We start from the raw sequence: 18,043 nt of genomic DNA, 5'->3' as shown, positions 1-18,043 counted from the left end.
AACAACAAAAATATAAACAACCCAAATAAGAAAAAGGGAAAAAAATTAACAGTCATAAAAACAGATATACAAATGCTCAATAACCACATTAAAAAACTGTTCACTCAACTCAAAGTGGATCAAGGATCTAGGAATTAGGCCTGAGACCTTTCACCAAATAGAAGAAAAAGTAGGCCTGAATCTCCATCACAATGGCTTAGAACCAGACTTCCACACACACACTTCAGACAGAGCACAATCTCCAAAGTTTATAAAGAACTTAAAAAACTTTACACCCAAAATACAAAACCCAATCAATAAATGGGCTAAGGAAATGTGCAGATACTTCACAGAAGAATATATACAGGTGATCAACAAATATATGAAAAAGTGCTTATCATTCCTAGTAATTAGAGAAACGCAAATTAAAACCACCCTAAGATTTCATCTAACTCCAATTAGAATGACTATTATCAAGAACACAAGCAACAATAAATGTTGGTGTGGATGTGGGGAAAAGGCACACTCAAACATTGCTGGTGGAGTTGCAAACTGGTGCAGTCACTCTGGAAAGCAGTATGTAGATTCCTCAGAAAACTTGTAATGGACCCACCATTTGACCCAGCTATCCCACTCCTTGGTTTATACTCAAAGGACTTAAAATCAGCATTCTACAGTGATGTAGCCATATCAATGTTCACAGTAGCTCAATTCACAATACCTAGATTGTGGAACCAACTGAGATGCCCTTTCACAACAGCTACATCGTGGAACCAACTGAGATGCCCTTCAACTGATGAGTGGATAAAGAAACTGTGGTATATATACACAATGGAATATTACTCAGCCATAAAGAAGAATAAAATTATGGCATTTGCTGGTAAATGGATGAAGTTGGAAAATACCATGCTAAGTGAAATAGGCCAAGCCCAAAAAAACAAAGGCCAAATGTTTTCTCTGGTAAGATCATGACAATATATAACGACAGAGGGTGGCAGGGGTGGGGGAGAAGAGAAGAATGAAGGAACTTTGGATGGTGTAGAGGAAAATGGGGTGGGCGGGGGTGGGGGACAGAAAGATAGTAGAATGAAATAGCCTATGTATACGTATGATTACATGAATGGTGTGAATCTACATTGTGTACAACCATAGAAATGAAAAGTTGTACTCCATTTGTTTACAATGAATCAAAATGCAGTCTGTAAAAATAAAAAAGATTTTAATAATTAAAAAAATGTTTAATAGCATTAGTCATCAGGGAAAGGCAAATTAGAACCACAGTGATATACCACTACATGCCCACTGAATGCCTAAAATTTTTGAAACTTAACAACATAATATGTTGGTGAGGATATAAAACAACCAAAATTCCAATACACTGTTGGTGGGAGTAAAAAAGTACATGGGAGGGCTGGTGTTGTGGCTTGGTGGTAAAGCACTTGCCTAGAATGTATGAGGCACTGGGTTTGATCCCCAGCACTACATAAAAATAAATAAATAAAATAAAGGTACTTAAAAAATAAAAGTACATTGGCAATCAGTTGGCAAGCATCTCAAAGTTAAACACACAACTACCATGTGATCCTGAAAATTCACTTTTAAGAATCTGCCTGAAATACGTCCACAAAAAGAATACAAGAACATTTTTAACAGTTATTTATAACAGCCCCAAACTAGAAACAACCTGGTGAATAGCAATGTATTCAACAATGTAATAATATTCAGCAATAAAAAGAAATAAACTACTACAGGCTGTTCAATATGTCCTCAGAAACATTATGCTAAATAAAATACACCAGTCATAAAGAACACAGGATGTATACTTCCATTTATATAAACACTAGAACAGGGTTGAGGGTATAGCTCAACAGTAGAGCATGTGCTTAGTATTCAAGAGACCCGGATTCAATCCTGAGAACCCCCACACCCACCCCCCCAAAAAAGAAAGAAAGGAGTTCTAGAATAGACTAACTTTGGTGAAGGAAATCAAAACAGTAATCACATTATGGGAAGGTAAGGAGGTAAAGACTGAATGGAATGGAATAAAGTTCTACTAAGACGACCTGCTATCATTAATGTTAGAAGAACACTAACAGCAGTGAGCTCACCTAGTACCCAGATTTTTGCCTCAAAATACCATTTTCCAGTAAAAGAAACCAGGGCTTTTTCAAGAAAAGGTTGATTCTAAGGCTGAGGCAAATAGATGAGCCTAGAACATGAATGAAGGGGACATATAAAAAAGACATAGAAGCCACCTTGAAATGGGATAGCACTGGCTAAGTCAGGGATAATTTGAAAACCAAAGTAATGACAATGTTATAATCCATTAGATAAAATAGGAAGTAAATAAATGAAAAAGGTGAAAGTTCAATGAAACCTGATTGGGTACAATGAGATCAGAGCATCACTTTAATAATAGTTCTACAAAAAAGCATATAACCTAAAAAAACATTGAGCCAACATTATACAATCCCAAATTGAAGAATATTACACAAAATAACTGGCCTGTAATCTTTAAGTGTCAAAGTCATAAAAGTTAAAAAAAAAAAAAAAAAAAAAAAAAAACACAGCTAACTCAGTTTGAAGGAGAAACGTGGATACCATAAGCAAAGGGGAATTGCTGCTCATCTGGTACAGAGTTTCTGTTTGGAATGATGAATATTTTGAAAACAGTGATGATGATGGCACATTGTGAATGTAATTAATATCACCTAACTGTATGCTTAAAACTGGATACAGTGAGAAATCAAAAAATTTGTTCTTCCTACAATAAACTACTTCATTCCCTATGGGAAAAGGTCAACACCTGCCCCCCAAGGAACATGAAAATAGTTCATTATGGGTGAAGGAATCTTAGAGAAAACCTTAACTATATTATTGGTATGCAGTCAAGGTTAAATTATCTCCTGTACCTAGCACTATGGCTGTCACACAGTAGGTCTCAATAAATATCAAGAAAAGGTGAAGTCAGGAGGATTAAAAGAAAGAGAGGAAAGAAGGATGTCTTGAGGAAACAAAGATAAGGGTACTGATTGTAAAGGTTAGAATGAATATGCATAGAACTTGAATTAAGCAAACTGGATTTTGAAAGAGAAAATAATTTATATGTTAAATTTTCTTGCACACTCTGAATAAAGACAGAAAACAGGAGAGCCCACTTATAATAGCAACAAAATAGATGAAATACCTAGGAATAAACTTAACATTTATCTACAAATAAAAGATTAAAACTAGTTAGTCATGGTGGCACACACCTGTAATCCCAGCAGCTTGGGAGGCTGAGGCAGGAGGAAAACAAGTTCAAAGCCAGTCTCAGCAACTTAGCAAGGTCCTAAGAAACTCAGCAAGACCCTGTCTCTAAATAAAATATAAAAGGGCTTGGGATGTGGCTTAGTGGTTAAGCGCCCCTGGGTTCAATCCCTAGTGCCTTCACTAAAAAAAGACTGACATTATAAAGGCCTGAATAGATATTCTTGCTATTAAAAAAGACTCAACACTGTAAGGATGCTTACTTTCCTTTTATCAAACATTTAAAAAAATTTTTTTGTAGTTGTAAATGGACAGAATGCCTTTGTTTATTTTTATGTGGTGCTAAGGATCAAACCCAGTGCCTCACACATGCTAGGCAAGCGCTCTGCCACTGAGCTACAGCCCCAGGCCTCCCTAAATTAAACTTTAATAGTATCACAATTTTAAAAAATAAACAAGAGCCAGGCACAATGTTATATGCCTGTAATCCCAGGAACTCCACTGCTGAGGTAAGAGGTTGGCAAACTTGAAGCCAGCTTGGGCAACTTAGTGAGACCCTATCCCAAAATATAAAATAAAAAGGGCTGGAAAAGTAGCTCAGTGACAGAGCATTCCTGGGTTCAATCCCTAATACCAAAATACACACATAGACATATATGGAACTTGATAAAAATGTTCAACTGAATAACAAACATTAGAGAAAACTTACAAAACAGAGGAAATGAGGATAGTTATACCACGAATTAATTACAGCATTTATTAAAATAGGACACTAATGGCTCAGAGAGCAAATAGAAGGGTCCAAAAATATGGCTGGGTAGTGAGTGCGGTGCACGCCTATAATTCCAGAGGCTTGGGAGGCTGAGGTAGGGGGATCACAAGTTCAAAGCCAGCCTCAACAACTAAACAAGGCCCTAGGCAACTTGGCAAGACCCTGTCTCTAAATAAAATATAAAAAAGGGCTGGGAATGTGGCTCAGTGATTAAATGCCCCTGGGTTCAATCCCTAGTACGAAAAAAAAAAAAAGGAACACTAAAGAAATTAAAGACATTAGAAGATGGATAGACAGGCCTATAATTGTTAAAATGGCCATACTACCAAAAGTAATACACAGGTTCAACACAATGTCCATTAAAATACCAATGACATGTTTTACAGAACTAGAAAAACAGTGCTCAAATTAATATGGAAGAATAACAGACCCAGAATAGCCAAAGCAATTTTAAGGCAGTGGGGTGGGGTGGAGCAATGCTGGAGATATCACAATACCCCATTTCAAATTATCCTAAAGCTGTAATATCCAATTTCAAATTATTCTAGAGCTGTAGTAACAAAATCTGTATGGTACTGACATAAAAACAGACATGTGGAACAGAAAACACAGACAAACCCATACAGAGTCATATGATTTTTGACAAAGATATGAAAAACATACACTGAAATTAAGAGAGTCTTTTTAACAAGTGGTGCTGGGAAAACTGGTTATCCATATGTAAAGAATGAAACTAGGTCCCTACAGTATCTTTCACCCTGCACAAAAGTCAACTCAAAATGGATCAAAGACCAAAGAATTAAACCAGAAATTCTGCAAATGCTAGAAGAAAAACATAGGGGCAACACTCCCAATATATAGGCACAAGCAATGACTTCCTCAATAGGATTCCTAAAGCTCAGAAAATAATACCAAGAATTAATGATTGGGATGGCATCAGATTAAAAAGCTTTTACACAGCAAAGGAAACAAAAGCATGAAGAGAGCCTATGGAATGAGAGAAAACCTTTGCCAGCTACTCTTCTGACATGAGAATTAATATCCAGGGGCTGGGGAGATAGCTCAGTTGGTAGAGTGCTTGCCTTGTAAGCACAAGGCCCTGAGTTCGATCCCCAGCACCCAAAAAAAAAAAAAAAAAGAAAGAGAATTAATATCCAGAATATATAAAGAACTCAAAGAAACCACCAAAAAAACCAAATAACCCAATCAATAAATAGGCAAATGAACAAACAGACACTTCTCAAAAGAAATACATATGGCAAAAAATACATGAAAAAATGTTCAACATCTTTAGCAACCAGGAAAATGCAAATCAAAACTACACTGAGATTTCATCTCATTCCAAACAGAATGATAGTCATCAAGAAAACACATACCAGCCAGGCATAGTGGCGCACATCTATAATCACAGCTGCTCAGGAGGCCGAGGCAGGAGGATCCTGAGTTCAAAGCCAGCCTCAGCAACTTAGTGAGCCCCTGCCTCTAAATAAAATACCAAAAAAAAGGGCTGGGTTATGTGGCTCAGTGGTCAAGTGCCCCTGAGTTCAATCCCCGGTACCCCCAAAAAAAAGAATATAAATAATAAATGCTGGTGAAGATATGGGGATATGGGGGGAAGGGGGGACATTTATACACCGTTGGTGGAAATGTAAATCAGTACAGAGGTTACTCAGAAGACTAGGAATGGAAACACCATATGACCCATCTGTACCACTCCTCAGTATTTATCCTAAAGAATTAAAGTCAGCAGTGATATATGCATACCCATGTTTACAGCAGCGCAATTCACAATAGCCAAATTACAGAACCAGCCTATGTGTCTGTCAACAGATGAATGAATAAAGAAAATGTGGTATATAAACACCAAGGAGTTTTATTTAATCATAAAGAACAAAAATGTCATTTGCAGAAAAATGGATGAAATTCAAGAGCAGTATGTTAAACAAATTAAGCCAGAATCAGAAAGTCAAGAGTTTTGTTTTTCTCTCTCATATGTGGAAGCTAGTAAAAAAGGGAAAAAAGGAGGGAAGGAAATCTCATAAAAATAGAAGGGAGACCAGTAGAGTGGAGAAAGGAGACCACAGGGAGGGGAAGGGGTGATAAAGGAGAGGTGTATATATAAAAAATAATCCAAAGCAGCATCTTGCAAAAATATTTTTTACCTGTTTTCATTGTAGCATTATTCACAGCAGCCCAGAGGTGGAAATGGATCAAATTATGTTGTGTGCGTGTACATGTGTTACATATTTATGTAACAACAAATCCCACTATTTTATGTAATTATAATGCATTTATTAAAAAAGATTAAAGGGGCTGGGGTTGTGGCTCGTGGTAGAGTGCTCGCCTAGCATATGTGAGGGATTGGGTTTAATCCTCAGCACCACATAAAAATTAATTAATTAATTAATTAATTAATTAAAGGTAGAGTGGAATCTCTCCACTTCCTGAAGATGCCAGCTGCTTCCGTCTGCCACACTCTTCTGCCATGATGTTCTACCTCACCTCAAGCCCCAAGGAATGGGCCAGCCTTCTATGGACTAAGATTTCTGAAATCATGAGCCCTCAAATAAACCTTTCCTCCTCTGTAATTGTGCTGATCAGATCATTTAGTCACAGCAGGGAAAAGCTGACTGAAACAACTTTGAAGTTCTATTAACTCCATTTTACAGATGAGGAAACTGAGGTATGGAAAACAACAAAATGTTTCATGGACATATTTTTTTCACTTAAGTGTATAATTTTAGTAAGCTGAGTTGTGCCACAATCTAATTTTAAAACACTTCTATCATCCCCAAAAGGAACTTCATGTTCATCTGCAGTTACTCTCTTGTTCCTACCTCAAGCAACAATCAGCCACTAATCTACTTTCTATCTCTATTAATCTGTCCTTTTCAAACACTGCATACGAATGGAATCATACAATATGGTGTTTCTGTCTAGCTACTTTCACTTAGCATTACTTTGAGGTTCATCCATGCTGTGACAGGTATCTGAATATCATTCCTTTTATTGTCAAATAGTATTCCATCACATAAATACATCATATTTTACCCTTTAACCAGCTAATGTATATCTGGACTATTACCATTTGTTAGCTATTGTGAATAATGCTTCTATGAATGCTCAATACAAGTCTTTCATACATTTTTCATTTCTCTTGGATAGGTAGATACCTAGGAGTAAAACTGAGTGTTATAATTAATTTGTTTAATTTTTTAAGAAACTGCCAAACTTCTTTCTAAAAGTGACATCATTTTATATTCCTACCACAATATGAGTTTTTCTCCACATATTCCCCAATACTTGCTATTGTCTATTAAATATTTTTAAGAAGCTGAGAACAGCCAGGCACAGTGACACACACCTGTAATCCTAGCAACTGAAGTAGAAGGATTGTAAGTTCGAGGCCAGTCTCAGCAACTTAGCAAGACGCTGTCCCAAAATAAAAATGAAAAGGCCTGGTGCTCACTTCGGCAGCACATATACTAAAATTGGAATGACACAGAGAAGATTAGCATGGCCCCTGCACAAGGATGACACACAATTTGTGAAGTGTTCCATATTTTTCAAGTGTACCTGCCATAACATAAACACTAGATTGTATCACAGTTTGAATGATTTCTTTAATTAAGATCTTTGGAAATTTATCTAACAATGTGAAAGTTCCAATTTAAACTTAGTTTAGGAGTATCTTAAGTACAACATTTGTTACCAAGTCAGCTATTACAAGTTGCTGTTGTTTGGTTTTGTTTGCAGTGCTATAGGGATTGAATCTAGGGCCTTGCACAAGCTAGAAAAGCAGTCCACCTCTGAGCTACATCCCCAGCCCCTATTATAAGATTTTTTAAATGTTTTGAAAAACATTCCATTGGAGAAGATATTGCAATTGGAAAATAAAATTACATGACATTGTTTAAAATTTGAAAAAAAAAAAAAAGAAAGAAAAGAAAAAAAGGCCTGTGGATGTGGCTCAGAGGTAAAGTACCCTTGAATCCCCAGTACAAAACAAAGACCACATAAACCTGTAATTTTTGTCACATCTTTCCCATATGTTAAACTTTGCCATCTCTCAAACATAACCACTCCATGACATAAATCAAGACTGCAAAAAAATCTGGCTATATTCAATAAATGCAAAAAAACTATAAATTTACATAAATAACTGTTCTTACATAAAATTCCACTTCAAATTTTAAAAGAAAGACTACATACACATACATATTATATGCATGATATTACTCAGAAATGGCATACATACCTAATTTTAACTCAATTGCTGTATTGGTGTTACATTTGTACTCTGCCAGCTTCTTCTCCACTGCACTCTTGTATTCTACCAAAAATTTCTCCATAGCACCAAATCCTAAGAGAAAAGGGTTTTAAAAGGTTTGGTTAGAAGTGATTTAAATAATCAAATCTACAAGTAGGATTCTTATTAGAAGTGGGAAAAGGGAGCTGGCATGGTAGCACACGTCTATATATTCCAGCGATTAGGGAGGTGAGGCAGGAGAATCACAAGTTTGAGGCCAGCTTGGACAACTTATCAAGACCCTGTTTGAAAATAACATTTTAAAAAAGGTTTGTGATAAAGCACTTACCTGGCATGCATGTGTAAGGGCCTGGGTTCAATGCCCAGTAACACTAAATAAATAAATAAAGGTCATTTTCTATATTTTCCTCTAAGAAAGAAAAGAAAAAATACTGAACATGAATACCTCATTACAAAACAGAAAGGGGGAAAAACAGTTTTGAAATAGAGGTTTTAAGAAGTAGGCATGCTTTATATGAGTAAACCTGAAAATCAGTCCAACTGACATTTCCAAACATTTAATACTAAAATAATTTACCTGCTAGGATTTATATCTAAATAGCCTTTGTAAAAGGAAACATAGAGCTAGGTCGTAGCTCAGTGGTACAGCACATGCTTAGCATGCACAAGGACCTCAGTTCACTCCCCAGTACCCCCCCCCAAAAAAAATATAATGCTAAATGAAGTGACTGCTTCCATTATACTATGTAAGTAACAAAATGAGAATGTCTTTTGATAATTACAATAATATTTCATTTCTAACTATACGAATTGTGCAAAGTGCCATAATCAACTGTAGAAAACTGATAATGCATGCATTACCTCAAGAAGGATTCAAAACTAACTAGTACTGTGGTTACCTCAGGGATAAGAGAAGGATGGGTAAGAAGGAAAAAAAATATTTTTTGCAGGGGGGTACCCAAGATTGAACCCAAGAGCACTTAACCCCTGAGCCACATCCCCAGTTCTCTTTATTTTTTATTGTGAGACAGGCACTTGGTAAGTTGATGAGGTTGGCATTGAACTTGCAATTCTCCTGCCTCAGCCAAGCAGGGCTAGAGATGTGGTTCAGTGGTCATGCACTGCTGGGTCCAATCCCCTGTACCAAAAAACTACACACAAAGCCATTTGATTCGCTGGGATTACAGGCATGGGTCACCATGCCTGGCAAAATCTTTCCATTTTATAAAAAAAAAAAAAATTTACCATATGTGTATAAAATAATAAACTGTGAGCTACTAGAACCACCAAATGATTTTACTAAATAGTGGTTACCCATTAATATACATAACAACACTGGAAGAAATCATTATCAAGAGAAACTTTCAGGTAAAGATGAAAATAAATTCCCTGACAAAATGACCATAAAAATTACTAAAACTGAAGGAGAAAAAAGTGCCAGGCATATGTGATGATACAGGTCTGCAGACCCAGCTACTTGGGAGGTTGAGGCAGGAGGAGGATCACTTGGGCCCATAATTGAAGACCTGCCTGGGCAACACAGAGCCCATCAAAAAAAAACTAAGTCAGGAGCAGAAAGAAATATGAGAATATGATGTGTCATAAACTTCAAAAGTAGTTAAAACATCACAGAAAGTGGAAAAGACTCCAGTTGTGGTGGTTACAGGTATGGTGGCATATCCCTGCGGCTGGGAAGGCTCAAGCAAGAGAATTACAAGTTCTAAGTCAGCCTCAGCAGCTTAGGGAGGCCCAAAGCAACTTAGCCAAACCCCGTCTCACCGTGTGAAATCATATATTAGCTTAATATCCATAACTCTATAAACTGGTACATCAACTCCATTTCATATTCAAAAACTCAGGCTTAGAAAAAAATTTAGTTGAAGAGCACCCAACTACTAAAGTGAAACTGAAATTTCAATTTTGATGTAAATCTTAAAAATGTGTGCACCTCAAGCAGTACATACAATGTACTACTAGATCTTACAGTGTGTATGTGACAGAATAGTCCCTCCTTCAACATCTGTAGGGCTCGTGCTGCAGCTTCAAAAGATACGTAATTTAAAAAAAAATAATATATTCACACCAAAACAGCCTCAGTACCAATACAAAGTAACAGCAATTATAAGTTAACTAAACGTCGTACGCCGGAGGGACTCCGTAAGGAAAAGAGCTAAGTGGAAGAATATAGCCCTACTCTAAAAGGGAAGTTTAAATGAAGAAAGAATGCAAGAACAACGTTCTTCTGAAATGATATTCAAATATGATTGATCCTAGGAATACTAAAGTGTGAGAGATTAAGGAGACAATTACGAAGTCACTCAAGGTACAAGCGAGTGACCCAGAGCAGCAAAGAGCTAGCTCGGAAGTTGACTGTAGTAGAAGGTGGACACAAACCTGGAAGTGGAGAATTTGCGCATTAAAATCAGCTGGCGGGAATAGAACCAGACGTATTAGGGCTGAGACAGCAGTGGGCAAAAGTAACAGGAAGAGAAACAAGCCCCAAAGCATCTGGCACTTTACAAGCCCAAGTCGGCTATGCTGTTCCCCAGCCTCTTTGGCCCTCCTATGGGACCAGGTTGCTCACAGAGGCGCAGAGCCCCGAGCAGTAGGGGGCGGAGGCGCGGACCGCGGCCAGCAAGAAGGTAGGCTCAGAGTTCTGTGCTTCCCGGACAAAGCAGACCTTCTGGAACCCTGGCTAGAACCCGAAAGTTCCAAGCGGGCACTGTCACCGCCGTACAGGCGTTCTTTCCCAAATCTGCCTGTCTCCTCCCCTTGGTAAACTTTTCCCGGGAACTTACCCGCCATTTCCGAGCTGCGAGCACCCGCGGCTGAGGAAGGACGAATCAACCCGCGCGCTCCCGGGGCGGAAGTGACCGCACGGTCTGACGCATTTCCCCCGCCCATCCCCAGCGTGACTCCAGCCAATGAAAGGAGGAGTTTTGAGGCGCGCGGTGGCAGAAGCGCCTCAAGAGGCGGGGCTGACGCCGCGGAGAGTGCGCGCACCGTTGCCTAGCCACAACAGGCGAGTTGTACAACTCTGAAGGCCTAAGTGGAGGAGGCCTCAGGAGAGACCTTCGTGTTTAAGTGCTCCTTGGCTTGTGCAGAGTTTCTTTAGGGTTAATGTGAATAATGAGGCATCTTAAGGCTGTTTGTCATTCAGAACCCCCATAGATTCTGGAGACTGAAAACTCTCCTTGGCTTGAACTGTAAATACAAACACCTGAGCCCCAGTTTTACCTAGGTAAAAATGTAGTACTTTAGTTTAAGGAGAATTTTTCACTTACTATTTTACTTACGTGTACTGTTGCTGAAAGTACCTTTTTTTTTTTTTTTTTTCCTTTTTTAAATTTTTGTGTTTTTCTTTTGCGGTATTGGGAATTAAACACAGGTGCTCTTGTCACTGAGCAACACCCCCAACTCTGACAGGGTCTCTGTAAGCTACCCAGGTTGACCTCAAACTTACGACCTTTTTGTCTCAGTGCCCATGTAGCTGGACTTACAGAATGCAAATACTTTAACATGCTTTTTTGTTCTGGTTTGGTTTTTGGTGTTGATAATACAATGCAGGGCCTTCCACATGCTACACAAACGCTCTACCACTGAGCTATATTCCCTCCTTATATGCTTTTAACTGCATATAGTATGATATTTAGGTACTCTACTTTCTTGCCTAAGGTTACTATGCAACCATTTAGCTACTGAAATGGTTACCTTACAACACCCTAAGTGGCCTGTTTTAGTCTTAAATGTCTGACGTCCTCAACACTTGAACTACAAACATCACAGGATGCTATCTGAATGTGGTTATAGGTTTTATTAGTAATAGCTGTTGGAACTTTCCCCCACTATTTTAATTATCCACAATTGTTCCCATAATATTGTCTATACACTAGAATCCTCTGGAGAAATATTTGTCAGCTGGTATTATAAATGATGCATGCTAGATCTAAAATGAATCCTTGGGATGATTCTAGAACTAATTTGGCTTCTCATTTTAGAGAAATAGCCCAGAAAAGATAAATTGCCCAAGTATACAGTCTATTCAGGAGTCCAGTTCTCCAGATACTCAGCTACTTAGAGATGGTGTTTCTGAAGATAAATATGAGCAAAGGAACTCAGAACTCCTGGATCCTTTTCTTAAAGCCTTCATTAGGATTCAGGATGTAGTTCAGTGTTGAGTGCTTTCCCAGCATGCTCATGACCCTGGGTTCAATCCCCAGCATAGCAAAATGAATAAAGCCTTAATTATACATTAGAGATTATAGTCATAATGTTAAGACAAAACTGAAATCAATGCTACTAATGCCATGAATCAAAAAAGGAAAACAATTTGTATTAGGGTTCTCTAGAGAAACATAATCAACAGGAAGTATGATTATAAAAAGGGGATTTATTAAATTGACTTACATGACCAGAAGCTGGATAGTCCACAATGGCCGTCTGTAGCTGGAGAGCTGGAAGAATCATCAGCTGTGCAGTCCAAGACTAAGAAGCCTCAAGGCTTCCAAGACCAAGACTTCTGGAAACTACCTGGAGAATCACTGGCAGAGTCTGCTTTGGAAGAGTGAAGAAGCGAGAGTCTGATATCCTCAGACGATTAAAGCAGCAATCGAGAAATCTTTCAAGAGTTGAGCTTGCATCTGCATCTGCTTCCTTGTTCTTCCAGCTTTTATTCTATCCTGTTGGGTGCTGCTGACCACCCTTAGGGAGTAGCTCTACTTCAGTTCACTATCCCACATTCCCTTTGTAGACACACCCTCATTGACATACCCAGAAGCCTTTTAATCATCAGCATCTCTTAATCCAATCAAGTTGGCAATTCAAATTAAGCATTACATAATTCTTTTTAAATTTTTTTCAAAATGGCAAGACTCAGTTCTTTCCAAAATCACTTTATCTGTAGATCAGTCAATAGATGATTAGCAATTATGATCCATCCAAGTAAAAACCAAGAGGAAGTTATGTCTTAAATATAGCAAATCTGAAACATTAGTCCCGAGACATTATAGTTAGTTATAGGGAAGAAACATGATAAAATATTGATGCAGCGTAACTATATCAATATTTAATCTGATCTGGTTGCACAATTGAGACTGCATTTTGTTTTGTTTTGTTTTGTTTTGTTTTGTATCAGGGATTGAACCCAGGGGTGCTTAACCACTGAGCCACATCCCCAGCCCTTTTTTATTTTTTGAGACAGGGTCTCACCAGGTTGCTTACAGTCTCACTAAATTGCTGAGGCTGGCTTCAAACCTGCAATCCTCCTGCCTCAGCCTCCCCAACCACTGGGATTACAGGCATGCACCACTACACCCAGCTAAGAAATCTTAACAAATAACAATAGTTAGCTATGTGTAGTTCATAGTTACTGTAATTAGCTATTTAGCTCACAGTACTAATGAGTGTAGCATTATGAGTTTCAGTTCTCAGAACAATTATGCAGAAGCCCCTATCCAGCTAGATGGCTTCCAAATGGAATATAGGAATGAAAATAATAGACCAGCACATGTGAAAACCATCATATGAAGAATAACTTAAATACACACAATTATCAACGATTAGAGTAGTCTACTTTTAAACTCCTTATAGATGTATACGCTAGTACTTTTTAAAAATTTTGTGGTGCCGGGGATTCAACCAAGGCCTCATGCACGCCAGTCAGAGCACTCTACCACTGAGCCACATCTCTAGCCCTGTACTAGTACTTTTTGAGAAACAATTTAGCAGTTTTCACAAATTTTTATAAACAAAAATTTTTAACTTTTATATATTCTTTGAGGTAATTTCACTTATAAACATTTGTACTACAAAACTACTTGCACAGCCAGCATGTAATTATATCTATAATACTGGCTAATTAGGAGACTGAGGCAAGAGAATCCCAAAATCAAGGCTTTCCTGGGCAGTATAGCAAGATGCTGTCCCAAGATAAAAAATAAACCAGTCATGGTGGCACCCACTTGTAATTCCAGTGACCAGGGAGGATAAGGCAGTAGGATTCCAAGTTAAAGACCGGCCTCCGCAACTTAGCAAAGTTCTAACCAATTTAGTGAGACCCTGTCTCAAATTTAAAAATAAAACGGGCTGAAGATGTAACTCATTGGTAAAGTGCCTTTGGGTTTAATCCCCAATACCAAAAAATAAATAAACAGGGCTGGCAATGTGCCCCCAGTTCAATCCCTGGTACCACCAAAAAAGTGGGGGGAAAGTTAAAATATAAATAGGGGACTAAGGAATGTAGCTCAATTTTAGAGCATGTGTTCATCATGGGGAGACCCTGGGTTAAATCCCTGGCAACTAAAACATTTTTTAAAAATAAATTGTACAAGAAGATAATGTTATTTCACTGATATAAAAATCAATTTTGGAGCTAGGTGCAGTGGCACATGCCAATCATCCCAGTGGCTCAGGAGGTTAAGACACGAGGATCGAGAGTTCAAAACCAGCCTTAGCAAAAGCAAGGCTGCTAAGCAATTCAGAGAGACCCTGTCTCTAAATAAAATACTAAATAGGTCTGGGGATGTGACTCAGTGTGGCTCAATGGTCAAGTGCCCTGAGTTCAATATCTGGTACCAAAAAAAAAAAAAATAGAAAATATTGAAAGCTTACCTAATAAGTTTAACTTTACTTACTTACATTTAGGAGGGGGAATTTGGATATGGAGATTAAAGAGATTTATTTGTTTTAAATACTGTTTGCTTCTTTGAATGGGGACATATTGATTTCTTTCAAAATTAGAAACATCCATCTCCTTGGAGATTTTTAGACATGGTTGCTAACTCCTTAACCTGTCTATGTTATACAAATTATGGTACTCAGAATTAAAGGGAAGCAATTTAGTTGGAACAAGGAAGAGTTGAACATTAATATTTCTAGTTTTGCATTTTTTACAAGCAAATATTGACCAAGATGAGAAGGGCACTCTGTGGGAAGCCATCCTTACTTAGCAGACTCAGACTAGGTTGAGCCCATGGGGCACAGATGTCTGACTTCTAGGAACTGCTGGGAAGCATGTGGTGCTGCATGGGAGTGGTTCCCTCTTTTTAGAATATTCCCCTTTAAGAGAATGGCTCCCCTAACTCCACCCTATCCTGTCCATCACAGAAGAACCTCCTCCCAGTCCTTGCACACTTTACCTGTATATTATAAATAAAAAAGAGTTGCCTAAGTTGTTGTTATTAGAGGCCAAATCTGGTATGGCCATACCTGTCATGCCCCCTACATTTAAAAAGGGTATTGGCTCTTGTGTGTTTATTGAGTAGATACTTTTTTTGGGTAACAGATTGAAAAATTGCCAACATCATCCTCCAGCAGTTAAACCTTTTCTCATCCATGTGGGACATGGCAAGGGAGGACCCCCACAGCATTCTAGTTGTTTTTGTTTATTTACAAAATAACCATTCAGTGATGCCTGCTTTACTTTTGGAAACTATACATGTTATGGTTGGATCTAAGGTATCTCCTAAAAGCTCATGTGTGAGACAATGCAAACAGGCTTAGAGGTGAAATGATTGGGTTATGAGAGCCTTAACCCAATAAGTGAGTTAATCCCCTGATAGGAATTAACTGAGTGGTAACTGAAGGAATGTAGGGTATGGCTGGAAGATGTGGGTCATTGGGGGTATGACTTTGGGTATATATTTTGTATCTGATGAGTGGAAGTTTCTCCCGCCCCTTCCTCTCCCCCCTCCCTTCTCCCTCTCCCTCCTTCCCTCTCCCTCTTCCTCCTCCCCCTGTCTCTCCCCTCCCCTCCCCATTCCTGGTGTGATGTCTTGAACACCTGTACTCTTCAGCCATGCTGTTCAAGCTCTCCTCCAGGGTTGGGGAGATAGCTTAGCCGGTAGAGTACTTACTTTGCAAGTACAAAGCCCTGGGTTCAATCCCCAGCACTGAAAAAAAAAAAAAAAAAAAAAAAAAAAACTCCTCCAGCCCCCAAAGAATGGAGCCAGCCATCTATGAACTGAAACCACTGAACCTGTGAGCACAAAATAAACTTTTCCTCCTCTAATTGTCTTGTCAGGTCTTTTAGTCACAACAGTGAAAAAGCTGACTAAACCAATATGTAATTCATTAGAATGGCATTATGTATTTGTCTTCATAGGATGAGTAATATAATAACTGTGGTATTACATATTCTATGATTAAAATAGTATTTCAGATATTCCATCTTTTTTCAGTTTTAAGCCAAGAAAAATAGCCATTACTTCTTGTTTTAGTCAGCTGTTTCACTACTGTGAATAAAAGATGTGACCAGAACCATTTTAAAAGAGGAAAAGTTTTGGGGGACAACTCACATCTAAACCATAACACTTCTGTTTTAACTTTTTGTTGTTGTTGTTGCTGGATTTTTGGGTTTTGCTTTTGTACTGTGATTTGAACCAGGAGTGCATCCAAGGCAAGCACTCTACCACTGAGCTACATCCCTAGCACTTTCCTTTTAATTTTATTTTGTGACAGAGTCTTGCTAAAAAAGTGTCAAGACTGACCTCAAACTTGCATGCAATCACCCTGCCTCAGTCTCCTAAGTAGCTGGGACTACAGGCATGAGCCACCACGTCACACCCATGAGCCAGCATGTCACACCCCTGCTCGCCCCTCCACACAGCCCCCTAGCCCCCCACAGCCTTGTTTTGTCTCTTAATGTAGAAGAACTTCAGATGAGGAAAAAGTGAAGCAAATTTTGTCGTTACTTCTGTATTGAAGAAATAAGACTAAAAATTGAAAAATTAACACTAGAAATATTCCTTTTAAGCTCACATATTGTTTTAGTTGATATGTCTTTAAACCGTGGTTTTAAAAGACCCACATAACATAAATTTACTAAATCAATAAAAAATCTGTTATTTTAATGAATCATTTTAAGACAACTTCTTTGTAATGTACTTATTTATATAACAATGTACAGCAGCAATACTTTTAACATCCCAGAATGTGGACATACAAAAGAACATGCTTTTAAATAAGCTATATAATGCCATTTATTCAATATTTAGTTCATAAACCTTTTCATTAAAAGAATCAAAATAAAATTTTGTTTTATGGTAATATTTTTTTCTAAATTTATGTCAGAATTTTGAGGGAGTATATAAAGTTGTAAATAAGCTAAATCAACCACTTTGCAGATTAGTGAAAATTAAAGGAATTCTGAAAATTTTGCTAGGGGAATTCAAGCTTAATTATCATTAACTTGATCAATGGAACTTTCAGAGTCTCCCTTTGCTAGTCTTTCTCTGTCTGTCTGTCTGTCTCTTTCTATTCTTTCTTAGTACTGGGACAATTTACCATTGACCTATGTTCCTAGTCTTTTTTCTTAATTCCTCTTATTTTGGACAGAATCTTGCTTAGTTGCCAAGACTGGCCTCAAACTTGAAATCCTCCTGCCTCAGAAGGCTGAAATTACAGTTGTGCACCACCATGCTAGGCTTTGCCAGTCTCTTGAATGAACTAAGAGGAAGAAAGGGTCATGCCACCTGGCACCACAGTACAAAAAGAGTCTGTTTCAAAAGGGAAGAAAGTTGAGTCAGTAGGGTTAGGATGCACATAAAGGATGAGAGGTTTGCTTTTTTATATTTTTGCAGAATTGTTGTATGTGAGAAAGTCATTGTTACTTACAGATATTATTTTAGTTTTAAGAGAAACTAAGATATTTTGAATAATATGGAATCAGGAATTTTACAGCAAATTGGTTTTAGAACTCAGGTAATCTAGTCATGCCACTATTTTTACTTGGTATACATAGATATCAAAACTTGTTCATATCTCCTTATAAATAT

The 18,043-nt window shown here is 37.9% G+C and overlaps 1 protein-coding gene and 1 non-coding gene across 5 annotated transcripts in view; one reads left to right on the top strand and one right to left on the bottom strand.

The window, feature by feature from the left end:
- Hat1 (histone acetyltransferase 1) overlaps positions 1 to 18,043 on the bottom strand; it is an 85,337-nt gene that overhangs the window by 42,713 nt on the left and 24,581 nt on the right. For 2 of the 4 annotated variants that reach the window (XM_047543413.1, XM_047543414.1), the window contains one exon: positions 8,259 to 8,363. In XM_047543413.1, the coding sequence (XP_047399369.1) occupies positions 8,259 to 8,363 (105 nt within the window). Of the gene's footprint in view, positions 1 to 8,258; positions 8,364 to 11,068; positions 11,145 to 12,677; positions 13,201 to 18,043 lie in introns of those variants that run through there. The other 2 variants (XM_047543416.1, XM_047543415.1) reach the window with 2 other exon arrangements.
- On the top strand, positions 7,462 to 7,567 carry LOC124981445 (U6 spliceosomal RNA). The gene has a single exon (XR_007107971.1). It is a non-coding gene; the product is annotated as a U6 spliceosomal RNA (small nuclear RNA).

Source organism: Sciurus carolinensis, chromosome 3 (assembly GCF_902686445.1).
Source record: "Sciurus carolinensis chromosome 3, mSciCar1.2, whole genome shotgun sequence".
Classification (NCBI taxonomy): Eukaryota; Metazoa; Chordata; class Mammalia; order Rodentia; family Sciuridae; genus Sciurus; species Sciurus carolinensis.
This window is presented reverse-complemented; position numbering and strand designations above follow the sequence as displayed.